The sequence below is a fragment of the Carcharhinus amblyrhynchos genome, chromosome 12 (assembly GCF_965287045.1).
Source record: "Carcharhinus amblyrhynchos chromosome 12, sCarAmb.v2.hapA, whole genome shotgun sequence".
NCBI lineage: Eukaryota > Metazoa > Chordata > Chondrichthyes > Carcharhiniformes > Carcharhinidae > Carcharhinus > Carcharhinus amblyrhynchos.
Window position 1 is genome coordinate 64,798,653 of NC_137335.1, and position 14,629 is coordinate 64,813,281.

General features: G+C 43.7%; 1 protein-coding gene across 1 annotated transcript in view; it reads left to right on the forward strand.

The window, feature by feature from the left end:
* The first annotated feature begins 465 nt into the window (after positions 1-465).
* lrpprc (leucine-rich pentatricopeptide repeat containing) overlaps positions 466-14,629 on the forward strand; it is a 133,554-nt gene continuing 119,390 nt past the window's right edge. Inside the window, exons 1-2 of the mRNA XM_080200647.1 lie at positions 466-630; positions 6,015-6,226. Coding sequence (XP_080056773.1) covers positions 494-630; positions 6,015-6,226 — 349 coding nt within the window. The 5' untranslated portion in view covers positions 466-493. The remainder of the gene's footprint in view (positions 631-6,014; positions 6,227-14,629) is intronic.

Below are 14,629 nucleotides of genomic sequence, written 5' to 3' on the forward strand. Positions count from 1 at the left end.
AAACCAGGAGAAAAGCTGAAAGCAAAACACTGCGGATGCTGGAATCTGAAACAAAAAAGCAGAAAATGCCGGAAAAACTCAGCAGGCCTGACAGCATCTGCGGGGAGAGATTGGAGCCAACGTTTCGCGGATAGATGACATTTCCTTAGAGTCAGCTCTGAAACGAAGCGGATGGCCCAACTCCGGGAAAACCTTCAGCCCGTCACCCAGACACACTCTACCAGCAGTACCCGGGGGGGGGGGGGGGTGTGAATCTTTTGGAGTTAAATAATGGCTTGAAATCTCAAGTAATGTGACAACTGATGCTTAACTGTGATATAAGGCGATAATTTCATTTCATATCAAGTTCACATATCTTTACGTCATGCTGTTGTGAACTGTTTGACAGTAATGGTATGTTGCTGTTCCCCCCCTCCCTGACCTGCCTGCTGCCGGTTAGTTTGGCTCTGTGACCTTTGCGCAGCCTCGTGCTCCTGTCCTTCCCTCCGCTAAGATGGCGGCGCTCATCCGTTCGGGCCGGTTCCTCACGCGGCTGCCGCTGGCTCGCTGCCTCCGCCCCGGCCTCTCAGCCGGACACAGGCAGCTGGCTAACGGCGTCGCTGCTCAACAACGGAGCGGCGCTTGTACCAGGTGAGTGAGTGGCACCCCCTTCCCCCCCGCCAAGGGCTGTGAGTGAGGGCTAGAGGCAGACACTCTTTACCCCCCGGGGGCTGGGACACCGCGAGTCTGTGGCCGGCCGGGTAACTAACCCGGGGGAGAGGGGTTGCTGTGAAGGGCACTGAGCGGCTTTTAATTCCTTCTCGGCCACGCACTGACTGCAGTTTCCAATCCCCCTCCCACGAGTCTCCGTCACTTCATTCCCTTTCTCGAATTAACATTAAAATAAAAAGTGATGGTGGAGCGATTACAGAAACAATAACTTTGAGATAATCGGCAAGCTGGCCGTTTCTGACAGATTTCTGACCTTGAGGCTGAGGGACAACATTCAGACGTGTGGTTGTGGAGTGAGTGGGGCAGGATTGTAAATTTTCTGATCTTTCATTTACCATTACAGATTTGGCTCATGCCATTAAGGTGGGATTTCTGTTCACTCCAGATGATCTGCCCCTTATGTATACTCTTCCTTGACTCTATGACCTTCCCACACTTCTACTCCATTCCATGCTTGACCCCCGTCCAGGAGTTTCTGCCTGTGACTCAGTGAGCTCACTGATTCCTTGTCAACCGCAATCCCAATGGTCTCATTCTACCGTTGGCTCCCCCGCCAGGGCAATTGGTAATAAATCTCACCAACCTCTTTCCCAGCCCATTCATTCCACTTACCAATGCTTTCTTCTTCCTCTATGCTTCTATTCAATTCCTTTTTCCTTCCCACACACTTTAGTCTCTCTAGGTCTCTCTCACCCTAATTTGTTCACATTGCTTGTTTACACGTGAAGAATTGTCATTTTAAATAGGCATTGGCGTGCTGTTCACGTAACTGCACGTGAGCAAATTGTAAGGTTAGTGATTCAGGTTCCAAGTGCAACTGTCCTAATTTTGATTTCTGAGTACCTGGGATTTTGGAGGACATCAACTTCAATCTGGCTAACGTCCTTCTGAGCAATGCTGTGAAAGGATAGAAGCTGGCCTTTTGCAATTAAGTTATAATGTAGCTTGTGTTTATACCTTAGAGTAGAACAGTTTCTATTCATGTCTGAACACATTTAATAGAAGAATTTCCTCTGGCCAGGACAAAACTATGAGATGGATTTGTAACAAAGAGGAAAAAATTTGCTGAGTGTTTAGGAGGGAAAATTGGCAGCACTGAGGAAATTTGGAGCAGGTGAGTGGATCTCTTTCTGTCCACAGTGAAGCAAATTCTCTTCTAAAATCCAAGTTTCTCAGATGAATGCCCGGCTTAAGCTGTAGATCAATAAACCTTGACAGCCCTGAATGTGAAGTTGTTTGACGCAGTTCAAGCTGCTTTGCATGGATTTTGTGATGTGATATTCTCATCTGAGTCAAATGTTAGAGTTGAAAATTCAAATATGAACTGAGGTGGCAGGTATGTAGTGAAGGGTAATGTCAGTGATTGATCAAACAGACCTGTCAGTGGAAACTGAGATTCCTCCTATTTCCAGATAGCAGTGCAACAAGCAGATGATTCCAGCTCATCCCATGTCCTATCCATCAGTAAAATTTGCTACGTTTATTCCAACAACATCTGATCCCTGCTTCATCCATCGTACTGTTATTTCACCAGAGATCAGAAAACTATCGTAAATGGTGTTTGCAATAGCAGTTCAGTGCACATGAATTGAGTTTTCAATGTATTGTTGATCCAGTTGAATCCAATAGATGATCTTCTGGAAATAGATTAGAACTGTTTATTTTCAACCCAATGAGATTTCCTTTTTTCTATGTTCTTCTATATTCCTACCCCCTCTAATCTTCTGAACAATAAATTAACAAAGTCATGAATCAGTCTTTCTTCCTTTTGTCCTCTAGTTATTAGGTTCTCAGTTTCTTCTTGCTGGATAATAGCGTCTTAATGTGAAACTATTCAGGGAATCTCATAATGAAGCAGTTGATGATGATAGGTGACATATAAATGTGAAATTGGGCACTGTCAGGAAGAGAGAGAAGATTTTCAAGGACAGATTAATTGTAAATTGGATTCCTAATGACTTAAATGCACTGTTAGACTTGGTCACAGTTGTTTTAGCTGCTAACTCAAGATTACACTGGTGAGACTTATGAGGCTAAATACATCAGTTGTTCTGAGACGGGAATAGTTCTTGGACGGAAGACATGCTAAGACAGAGTTATCATGAGATAAAATCATTGTAGATGTAACTATATAAAGGTTTGCCCATGGGAAGGTATTCAGATGTAATTTTTCCCATTGTCAGTATCAGTTAAAAAATACTAATGACATCTTTTGAGCATGGCATTTCTGTTGCAGCTGCTGGACTGAGAATATCATACCAGTTGTAGATCTTCTAGTTCTGAAATTACACACAGATTCTGGATGGATGTGTTCAGCCAAGAACTACAGTCTGACAAAATGGGCAAAGAATTTCACTAGGTGTTCAGCAGGATGATGTGTCGTGAGTTGATGTAATCACTGGAGTCACATTGTTCTTGTATAAGATCATAACCTTTATATCAGGCATGGACACAGCACCCCTCCCTCCAACAGAGACAGAGAAGTTCATGCAGATGTTGCCGGCGTGCTGGTTTCCAATGCTTGGATCAGTTCAGGCAGCGTAGCATCCACACTTGGAGTTTTGCCCATGGTAGATAAATCAATTGCTTTAATCAGCTTCCCCACTAAGTTCAAGGTCCAGTTTGGCCATGACAAGTGGCCTTTCTGTGGTGTCTGGAGCCCCCTCTGTGACTGAGCTTTGTCTAGGGTGCAACTCAAGATAGTGTTCCATACATTTCTCCAACTGTTTATGGCATTTGGTACTGAGCTCCCCTGCTTTTGTTTTCAGTGGAGCTTTTTTCTTTTAAATGTTGCCTTCTGATTGTTTCGTACATGTCTCTGATGTTCCCTGGGCTTAAGGACACCTGGATATTCTGGCAGTGTTGTTACCGGGAGTTATTGGCACACCACTGAGCAGTCTGTTGGATTTGACTCCTCATGGCTCCTTGTGCATTGAGTGTTCTTGCTTGGATTTCTCAGCTATGACGGGGCAACATCGGAATCTTTTGAGGTTAACAGTGGAGTCAAAAGGGTTTGTGTTTTGGCACCAACATTCTGCTATCACGTGCCTTCAGATCACAGAGGGTGTTTACTGATGCACAGAACTGACGAGAAGCTGTCCAGCCTTGCTTGTCTGACACCTGAGACAAAGGAATGCCAAGTCTACATAATGCCGCACTAACATTCTATACTGTGGAGCACCTGCAGTGGTAAATGGATAGGTGCTGTCATGCCTGTAAAAAAAAAGGTATAGTTTAATCATTTGACATCAGAAAGACAAATGTCCTGGTCAATGATGCGGCCACACTGCCATTTTCCAGCATTAACAATGTGGCACTGGAGCTTGTTGATAGTTGCACATATCAAAGTTTCACAATAATCAGCAATTTGTCCCTTGATGGTAAAATCAACTGCTCATAATGCCCAACTTCAGCAAGAGAGTTTCACACAATAACAAACCGACTGAGAATATAAAACTGCAAAGTCCTTTAAGTATGCATCCAAAGCACTTTTGCTTAAATTCGCGAGACCTGGGCAACATATATTAGGCAGGAGAAAAGGCTGAACGGGTTCCATCTTTGCTCTCAGATGTATCTCACCATCTCTTGGCAGGACAATGTCACCAACTTGGAAGATCCTGGAATATGCTAATTCCTTCACCATCCACTTATTGCTCAGCCACGGATAGATGGTGGCCATGTATAACCGAATTGACCAGTGGGTCATGACTGCGTGGGCATCCATACTTCCATTACAAGGACACCTGCAAGAGACATAGGAATATGGTGGACCTTGATACTGATAACTGGGAGACAGTTGCTGACATCTGTGACATTTGGAGGGGATTGTTTGGAAGGGCATTGGAAAAGACGAGGAGAAACAAAAAGCTCAGCTATCCAAGAAAGGGTCCTGAGAAAACCAAGGCTAATGAATCATGTAGCTTCTCAGCCCACTATCTAACATTACAACAAATGCATCAGAATCTGCCATGCCAGAATGGGGGTTCCTGAACTGCACAAGACGAACAGAGTTGATTACCATGACGCAAACCATCATCTTGTGAGGCAGAAGGCTGCCACAGAGTTATTAAGTGATTTGCAGCAGAGATTTTGAATTGACCAAGGTCATTACTGAAGAAAGCTGTAACCAACCAGCATGAAACATCAAGTAAATATTGAATGGTTTGTGCAGTGCAACATCAGAAAAAGGTTAATCTGTCCATTTAGGAGAGCTAACTCAGAATCTTTTTATGAAACTCGAGGTTTCTCCCAATGCTTTTACCTTGTGCTCTATGGACTGAATGTAATAGAAAATGAAACTTGTGTCCTTGCATTTTCTATAAATGGGCTAACATGCTCAAAATTAAGCCTTGTACCAAGTCTATCATGTTGAACAATGGAAATCACCTATGATATTTATCAAATTTTCATTTAAGATTTGATGAGTAGAAATAGGCCAAATAAATGGGTCTAACTGCAGATCGAAAGATATTGGGCAGTAAAATATGGCTGAGCATGTAACACTTAGAAATAATAGAATAAGGAAGTTTAAGGCACAGTTTTTCGTACGCTTTCTACCTCAACAAATAGCTTTTATTTCTCATCGGGTATGAACTATGCCAGCATTTATTGCCCATCCCTAATTGCGTTTGAGTTGACTGTCCCCATTGTAGGGTGCTGTTGAGAGTCAACCACTTTGCTGTGGATCTGGAGTTGCATGTAGGCCAGACCAGGTATGGATGACAGATTTCTTTCCTTAAAGGATATTAGTGAACTAGGTGGGTTTTATAACAATTGACAATTCATGGTCATGATTAGACTTTTAATTCCAAGATTTTATTGAATTCAGATTTCACTTTCAGCCATGGTAGGATTTGAACCCAGGTCCCCAAATCTTTGCCTAGGGTCTTTGGATTACTAATCGAGTGACAATACTACTATGCCACTGCCTCCCAAACTGTGTGCATGCTTTCTTTCATCACTGGATGCAAACAGAAGCATGCTGAGGTCAGTCTGGTTGGTGCCTCTATGGTTGATTTGTCTAAGATGTGCTAACTTTGCCAATGAAGACACAAATCCAGGGGATTCTTGACACTATGGCTAAGTACTAGGCCTGGCAGGGATCCATTGAACCAGAGGTTCTGCTAAGATTTTTCTCAAATTCAACTAACTTGATTATTGGTTTCCAGTTTTGCTGAACCTCAATTTAGTTTTCCAGTTTACCACTAAATTAAGAGAACCTATCTGAAAAGAGCATGTTTGACAGCACTAAAGATAGTTTTTGTAAATGTGTGCAACTCTCTAAAACTATTTATAATTTTTAGCTTTTGCAGATCTCTGAACAGCAGTGTGCACTTGCATGCTGTTGCCACAGAGCAGAAAACACCTGCCAAAGATGAAGGAAGCACAGCGGTTCGGGCCAAACAGTCCATGCAATTTGACTGGGCCTTGAACAAGTTGGACTCATCTGTCAGGAGAACTGGTCGCATCACAAGAACCTTGTTGTTGAAGATTTTTCATGACATTTGTCGAACAGGTCTGTTTTTGTTACGTTTATTTGTGTAACAGGTTAAAAAAAAATTGGCTTCTAATTAATAAAGGTTTGTACAGGGCCCCCCTCCTTCCATGCCATGACTAAATAGATACTTGGAAATCTAAATGGCTAAAACTTTGTGATTTCTTTCCATCTAATGTATGTTTTGAGATTCATATGATTATCTAAATGATCAGTTTTTATTAAATAATTTTCTCTATTAAATAATTCTGTTCTCCCATTTTGAGGTTGATCTGGAATTTACCTGCTTGGATCTGTCCCACATGGGCTGATAAGTTTCAAAGGCTGCTTTTAGTTAATAAATCGAGTTTTCCTTTTTAGTTTGATTTAATTGCAACTTTGCGGTGGCCAAACAACAGTGCAATTTTCTTTGGTACATCCGGTGAAGTTCAAATAATTTCATGGGATAGGAACTTTGCATGGAAGGTCAGTATCTGTTGCCCTTGAGAAGGTGATGGAAAGCTGTTTGTATGGCTGCAGCACAAGTGGTGCAGGTACACCCACAGTGCTGTTTGGTAAGGAGTTCCAGGATTTTGACTAAGCAACAGCGAAGGAGCAGCGAGTAAGTTGCAAATTGGGCTGACTGGTGTGTGGCTTGAAGAGTATCATGCAAGTATTGGTATGTCCATGCATCGACTGTCCTTGACCTTCTCAATGATAGAGGTCACGGTTTTGGAGGGTGCTACTTTCTCAGAAGATTAAAGAAATTTGGTACATCCACTACGACTCTATCCAACTTTTACAGATGCCCTGTAGGAAGCATGCTTTCTGGTTGTATCTCAGTTTAGTATGGTTCCTGCTCTGTCCAACATCGCAAGTAACTACAAAGAGTCATGAACGAAGCCCAGTCCATCACTCGAACTAGCCTCCCACCTATTGACTCTGTTTACATTTCCTGCTACCTCAGAAAAGCAGCCAGCATAATTAAGGACACCTCGCAACCTGGACATACTCTCTTCCACCACCTTCCATTGGAAAAAGGATACAAAAGTCTGAGGACACGTACCAACCGACTCAAGAACAGCTTCTTCCTTGATGACGTCAGACTTTTGAATGGACGTACCTCATATTAAGTTGATCTTTCTCTACACCCGAGCTATGACTATAACACTACATTCTGCACTCTCTCCTTTCCTGCTCTATGAACAATGTGCTTTGTATAGCATGCACGAAACAATACTTTTCACTATGCTAATACATGTGAGAAAAATAAATCAAAAGGAGCTTTTGGGTGTTGCTGCAGTGAGTTCACATTGCTGCCACTGTGTGTTGGTGATGGAAGGAGTAAATGTTTAAGGTGGTGAATGGGCAGGTTGCTTTGTCTTGGATGGTGTTGAGCATGTTGTGTTGTTAGACGTGCAATAATCCAGATGAACATAAGAACATAAGAAATAGGAGCAGGAGTAGGCCATCTGGCCCTTCGAGCCTGCCCCGCCATTCAATAAGATCATGGCTGACCTGTCGTGGCGCAGTTCCACTTTCCCGCCCTCTCCCCATAACCCTTAATCCCCTCTCTTATCAAAAACCCATCAACCCGCTTCTTAAAAATATTTAGCGAGGCAGCCTCCACCACTTCAACGGGCAGAGAATTCCAGAGATTCACCACCCTTTGAGTGAAGAAGTTCCTCCTCAACTCTGTTCTAAACCGCCCCCCCCTTTATCTTGAGGCTGTGCGCCCTAGTCCTACTGTCTTTTTTGAGCGGGAAGAGTCTCTCCACCTCTATCCTATCCATCCCATTCATCATCTTATACGTCTCAATGAGATCTCCCCTCATTCTTCTAAACTCTAACGAGTACAAGCCTAGTTTATTCAGCCTCTCCTCATAGCTCAACCCCCTCAACTCTGGTATCAGCCTAGTAAACCTCCTCTGCACTCCCTCCAGGGCCAAAATATCCTTGCGCAGGTGCGGCGCCCAAAACTGCACACAGTACTCCAGCTGCGGCCTCACCAATGCCCTATACAGCTGCAGCAAGACCTCCCTACTTTTATATTCAATCCCCCTCGCTATGAAGGCCAGCATCCCATTCGCCTTCCTGACCACCTGCTGCACCTGCAGGCTGGGTTTTTGCGACTCATGCACAAGGACCCCGAGGTCCCTCTGCACCGTCGCCTGCTGCAGTTTTTCGCCACGTAAGTAATAGTCCTTCCTACCATTCTTCCTACCAAAGTGGACCACCTCACACTTGCCAACATTAAATTCCATTTGCCATTTCCTGGCCCATTCGCCCAGCCTATCTAGATCCTTCTGCAGACTCTCCACACCCTCCGCACAATTTGCCTTTCCCCCAATCTTGAGGAGAGTATTTCATCACACTCCTAACTTGAGTTGCAGAAAGTGGACGACAGGAGGTGAGTTACTAAGCACTGAATTCCTAGCCTCTGACTTGTGGCCATTATATTTATATGGCTGGTCCCGTTCAGTTTCCGGTTGACAGTAAGCCGAGGATGTGGATGTTGATGTTTTGGGATTTGGCATTGACATTTAACAGCATTACCAAAGGGAGGTAGAATCCTTTTTTTTGGTGATTGTCATTCCCTGGGATTTGCACATCATGAATGTTACTTGACATTTATCAGCCAGAGCTGAATGTTATCCAGACCTTGTTACATTTGAGCTTCACCAACTGAACTGTTGCAAATTAGACTGAACATGGTACAATCATCTGTTAACACTTCTATCCTTATAATATAGAGAAGATCATTGATGCAGCATCAGGTTAGGCCCAGGATACCATCCTGCAGAACTTCTACAGTGATGTTCTTGGTTGGGATGATTGGCCTCCAGCAATCACAACCATCTTCCTTTCTGTTAGAACAAAGAACAGAGAAAATTACAGCACAAGAACAGGCCCTTCGACCCTCCAAGCGTGCACCGACCATGCTGCCCGACTGAACTAAAACTCCCTACCTTTCCGGGGACCACATCCCTCTATTCCCACCCTATTCACGTATTTGTCCAGACACCCCTTAAATATTACTATCATATCTGGATCCACTATCTCCCCTGGTAGTGAGTTCCAAGCACCCATTGCCCTCTGTGTAAAAAAAAAAATCTGCCTCATGCATCTCCTTTAAACCTTGCCCTTTTACCTTAAAACCTGTGCCCTCTACTAATTGACACTTTCACCCTGGGATAAAGCTTCTAACTACCCACTCTGTCCATGCTCCTCATAATCTTGTAGACTTCTGTCAGTTGCTCCTCAACCTTTGTTGTTCGAATGAGAACAAAACAAGTTTCTCCAACCTCTCCTCATAGCTAATGCCCTCTATACAGGGCAACATCCTGGTAAATCTTTTCTGTACCCTCTCCAAAGCCCCCATAACCTTCTGCTAGTGTGGCGATCAGAATTGAATATTATATTCCAAGTGTGGCGTAACTAAGGTTCGATAAAGCTGCAACATGACTTGCCGATTTTTAAACTCAGTGCCCCGGTAGATGAAGGCAAGCATGTCATGTGCCACCTTGATCACCACCTCCACCTGCATTGCCACATTCAGTGAAACTGGAGCACCAGGAGGAAACCCATGCAGACACAGGGAGAGTGTGTAGACTCCACACAGTAGCTCACCCAAGGACGGAATTGAACCCAGGTTCCTGGTGCTGTGAGGCAGCTGTGCTAACCACCGTGCCATTTCACCTGAAAATTGTAAACAGTGCACCCAGGTGAGTGGGAGTTCTGTTCACAAACAGGGCATATAAAGACACAAACTCAATTTACAAAACAGTGGTTGGAATGCAAGTCTTTACAGGAAATCAAGTCTTAAAGGTACAGACAATGTGAGTGGAGAGAGGGTTAAGCACAAGTTAAAGAGATGTGTATTGTCTTTAGCCAGGACAGTTAGTGAAATTTTGCAAGCCCAGGCAAGTTGTGGGGATTACGGATAGTGTGACATGAACCCAAGATCCCAGTTGAGGCTGTCCTCATATATGCAGAACTTGGCTATCAGTTTCTGCTCAGCGATTCTGTGTTGTCCTGAAGGCCTCTTTGGAGAACGCATACCCGAAGATCAGAGGCTGAATGCCTGTGATTGCTGAAGTGTTCTCCAACAGGAAGAGAACACTCCTGCCGGATGATTGTCGAATGCTGTTCATTCATCCATTGTCGTAGTGCCTGCATGTCTCCCCAATGTACCATGCCTCGGGACATCCTTTCCTGCAGCGCATCAGGTAGTCGAGAGTATGTACCGTGTTGGTGGATGGTGTTCTCGTGAGATGATGGCATCCGTCTCGATGATCCGGCACGTCTTGCAGAGGTTGCTATGACAAGGTTGTGTGGTGTTGTGGTCACTGTTCTCCTTTTGAAATGGCCTAGCAAGTAGCAAAGTCCAACAGCAGTTTAGGATGGGTAATGCTGCCTTTGCCAACAATGCCCACATCACATAATAAAGGAAGTAAAATGTTTGTGGAGTCTTGAGCTAGTTTAATAGTCCCCCACCATCCATGACATGATGTGACAGTACACTGTTGGCTGTGAGCTTGTTTTGTCTATCTCAGTCTATTCTCTAGTATGCTTGTAGCCCTGTGTTGTCGCTTCTCCAGGTTGGCAGCTCATTTTTAGGTATGCCTGGTGCTGCTCCTGGCATACTCTCTTGCATACCTCATTGAACCAGTGTGGTCCAGTATGTTAATGATGGTAGAGTTGGGGTTGTGCTGGGCATTGAGGTTGCAGTTTGTGTGCAAGTGCAATTCTACTGTTGCTCATGACCTACTGTCTTGTGTGTACCCAGGTTTGAGCTGCTAAACCTATTCTGAATCTATCCCGTTTTGCAGTGTTGGTGCCAGTCAAAATGTGGGGGATGTTCCCCATGTGAAGACACGATTTGGCCTCCACAAGGATAGTGTGGTGGCCACTTCTACCAATACTGTTAGGCCAAGTGCATCTCCAACAGGTATATTGATGTGGACTGAAGTGGAGTTTCTTCTCCTCTTGATTTTCTCATCAATTGCTGTGGATTCACTGTGGCAGATGTGTACTTCAGAACTTGGTTGGTAGTGGTGATGTTGAGCCACTGATGGTTAAGAAATTTAAAACCTCCCACCAAGAGTGTATTTTGTACTCTTGCATCCCTCAATGTGTCTTCCAAATGGTGTGTAACTAGGGAGACTAGTCATTTATTGGGATAAGGGAGGATGGAAGTCACCAGAATTTCATCGTCCGTGAAGTCTGATGGCCTGAGATAAAACATGGGGCCCAGAGGTAATGTTGAGGACTCCCAAGGCTACTCTCTTCTGATTGTGTGTTTCTCTGTGCCCTCACCTCATGATGGTGAGGCATGAGGTTGGCCTCACCTTTATTCCCAAGTATAGTGATGAGAGTCTGGAACGTTTGTTGTATGGAGTGCTACGGTGTGTATGACTATCGTCAGGTTGGTGCTTGATTATTTTGTGGGACCACTCTTTCAATTTTGGCGCAAGTCACCAGATGTCGAGAAGGACTTGGAGCAGGGTGAATAGGCAGGACATACATTTGATATTGAGGTCGAAACCAAGTGATTCATCTAAGTTTTTTATACTTGGTTAACTTTTCTGTCGTGGTTTGACACAACTGAGTGGCTGGCTAGGCTATTTCAGAGGGCAGTTAAGAGTCAACTAGATTGATGTGAGTGTGGAATTACATGTAAACCTGGCCAGATACAGATGGTAGATTTTTTTTCCCTAATGAACATTAAGTGAACCAGATGAGATTTTATGACAGTCCAATTCCTGACATTTAAAGTACAACAGCTTGCCTTTACATTGCATCTTTTATGTAATAAAATATCCCAAGGTGCTTCATAGGAGTATTATCAAACAGCATTTGGCACTGAGGCAGAGGAAATATCAAGACAGCTGACCAAAAGCATGGTAGATAGATAATTTGGCAGAGAGTTTTGAGTGATGGAAACTTGTGACATCGAAGAAAAACTATTTGGCTCCTCATGCCTGTGCCTTTTGAACGCTGACATGTTTAGTATCGTGTCGCCCTTTTTTTGTATAGGATCATAGAAACTTACTGTAAGTTTGGCAAGCAGGGATCCAATTCCTTACTATCATTGAAACGTAGAACATAGAACACTACAGCACAAACAGGCCCTTCGGCCCACTAGTTGCACCGATCACTTGTATACCTACTAAGCCATAGACCTATCTATAACCCCCAATCCCATTAGATCCCATATACTCATCCAGAAGTCTTTTAAAAGACCCCAGTGAGTTCGCCTCCACCACCACCGATGGCAACCGATTCCATTCACTCACCACCCTCTGAGTGAAACACAAACAAACATTAGCTCTGCTTCACTGAAGTAATTACACTATTACAACATATCTACAGTCCATTCGGACCATCAGGCCCATATTAACATTTAGGCTGCATTGCAGTCATCTTAGTTTCACTAGCCTTTGTGGCATATCCTTCTGAAATGAAACCGGAAATGCTGGAAATACTCAGTGGCTTGGTAGCATCTGTGTAAAGAGAAACATGACCTTTGTCAGAACTAGGGAAAAATTAGAAATGCCTTAACTTTAAAGCGGTAAAATGGGGCACTGAGGGGGAAAATGAAGGGGAAGGTCTGCAGCAGGAGATATTAAATGACAAGTGTTGGTGTGGTGTAGTAATGAGGACAAGTGAAGGAGCAAAAGATGGACCTAGAGGAGAAGTGAATGGCAGAAGAGCTGACATCCAAAAAAAAAATAGAGACGAACACAAGCAAAGAAAACAAAGTTTGGTGTGGAGCAGCAACATTTTGGTTTGAAATTATTGAACTCTTTGTTTAATTGTGGAATGCTGTAATATGAAAGACAAGGTGCTGTTCCTTGAGGTTGTGTTGACCTTGATTAGAAAACTGCAGTAGACCAAGGGTGTTAGCGTAAGGGCAAAGTGGATATTTAAAATGGCAGGCCGCAGGAGACTTGGTGTCATCTTATAGGCACTTTTGCCAAGTTAAAAAAAAACTGGCCACCAATTTACACACAGCAAGGTCCCACGAATAACAATGTGAAAAGCAGATAATCTTTTTTCAGTGGAGTTGTGTGAAGGATATATATCAGTCAGCAAGTTGAGGAGAACTCCTGCCCTTTAGAATAGAGTCATTGGATCTTTTACATCCACTTGAGATTGGAAATTGGGCTTCCTTTTAATGTCTCATCTGACAGTACAGCAATCCCTCATTTTGCACTTTGTCAGCCTAGATTATGTTGAAGTCTCTTGAGTGCAACTTGAACTCTGCCTCAGAGTGCAGCCATGTATTTAAAAACCTTCAAATGCATATTTTTAATTTCAGTCAGTGCAGTAAAAATATGCAGAATGAGCAAGTCAGAGAAGTTTTTAAAAATTGTAAACTGTTGTCAGATGTTTCATTAACAAAATGCTGTATTACAGTTGTTGAAGAGAAAGTTGATGGCAATATACTGTTTTGCTTAGCAAAGATAAGTTAACACATTGATCTGGTCTTAGGATCAGAATTGCTTCTGGTATAAATAAAGTAACACACTGCAGTCTATTTCAAATCTGCCCATAATAAAGCAATTGCTATTCTTAAAGGCTCCAATTTTCACTTCCGTTAAAAAGTAAAATGATTGCTTGAGTATGATGGTGTGAAATGAAAATGAAAGTCACCAAAGTCCAGTAGGACCATAGACTGCTCTCCCCCTGTTTGAGAGAGAGAGAGCTGTCTAGTGGTAACTTAACCCCACACCGTTTTGGCATCACTTCATATCACGAACCAGCCATCTAGCCAGCTGAATTAACCAACCTCTAGCCGCCACAGTCCTAGGTGACTATGTACTGCTCTGCCCTTTGAAGGAGGGAGGTGGGGGGAGGTGCTGACTGGTGGTAACCTGAGAATCACCACACCTCAGGGAAAGGACAAGGTTGAGAATCATAGAAACCCGACAGTGCTGAAAAAGGCCATCTCACCCATTGAGTCTGCACCGACCACAATCCTACCCAGGCCCTACCCCCATATGCCTACACATTTACCCGCTAATCCTTCTAACCTACGCATCTCAGGACACTAAGGGGCAATGTTAGCATGGCCAATCAACCTAACTTGCGCATCTTTGGGAGGAAACTGGAACACCCGGCGGAAACCCACGGAGACACGAGGAGAATGTGCAAACTCCACACAGACAGTGACCCAAGCCGGGAATCGAACCCAGGTCCCTGTAGCTGTGAAGCAGCAGTGCTAACCATTGTGTTACTGTGCTGCTGAGAAGGTGGGCCTTCATAAATAACCTTAGTACGTGTGCTGTTGGCGTCGCTCTTCATCATTAACTAGCTGGCCAGCCAATTGAGCTAAAGTGATTCCTTTAATGGTGTACAATTGATAGGAATTGACAAAAAATATAAGAAATAGAAGCTGTAGGCCATTTGGCTTTTTGAGCCTGCTCCACCATTCAGCAT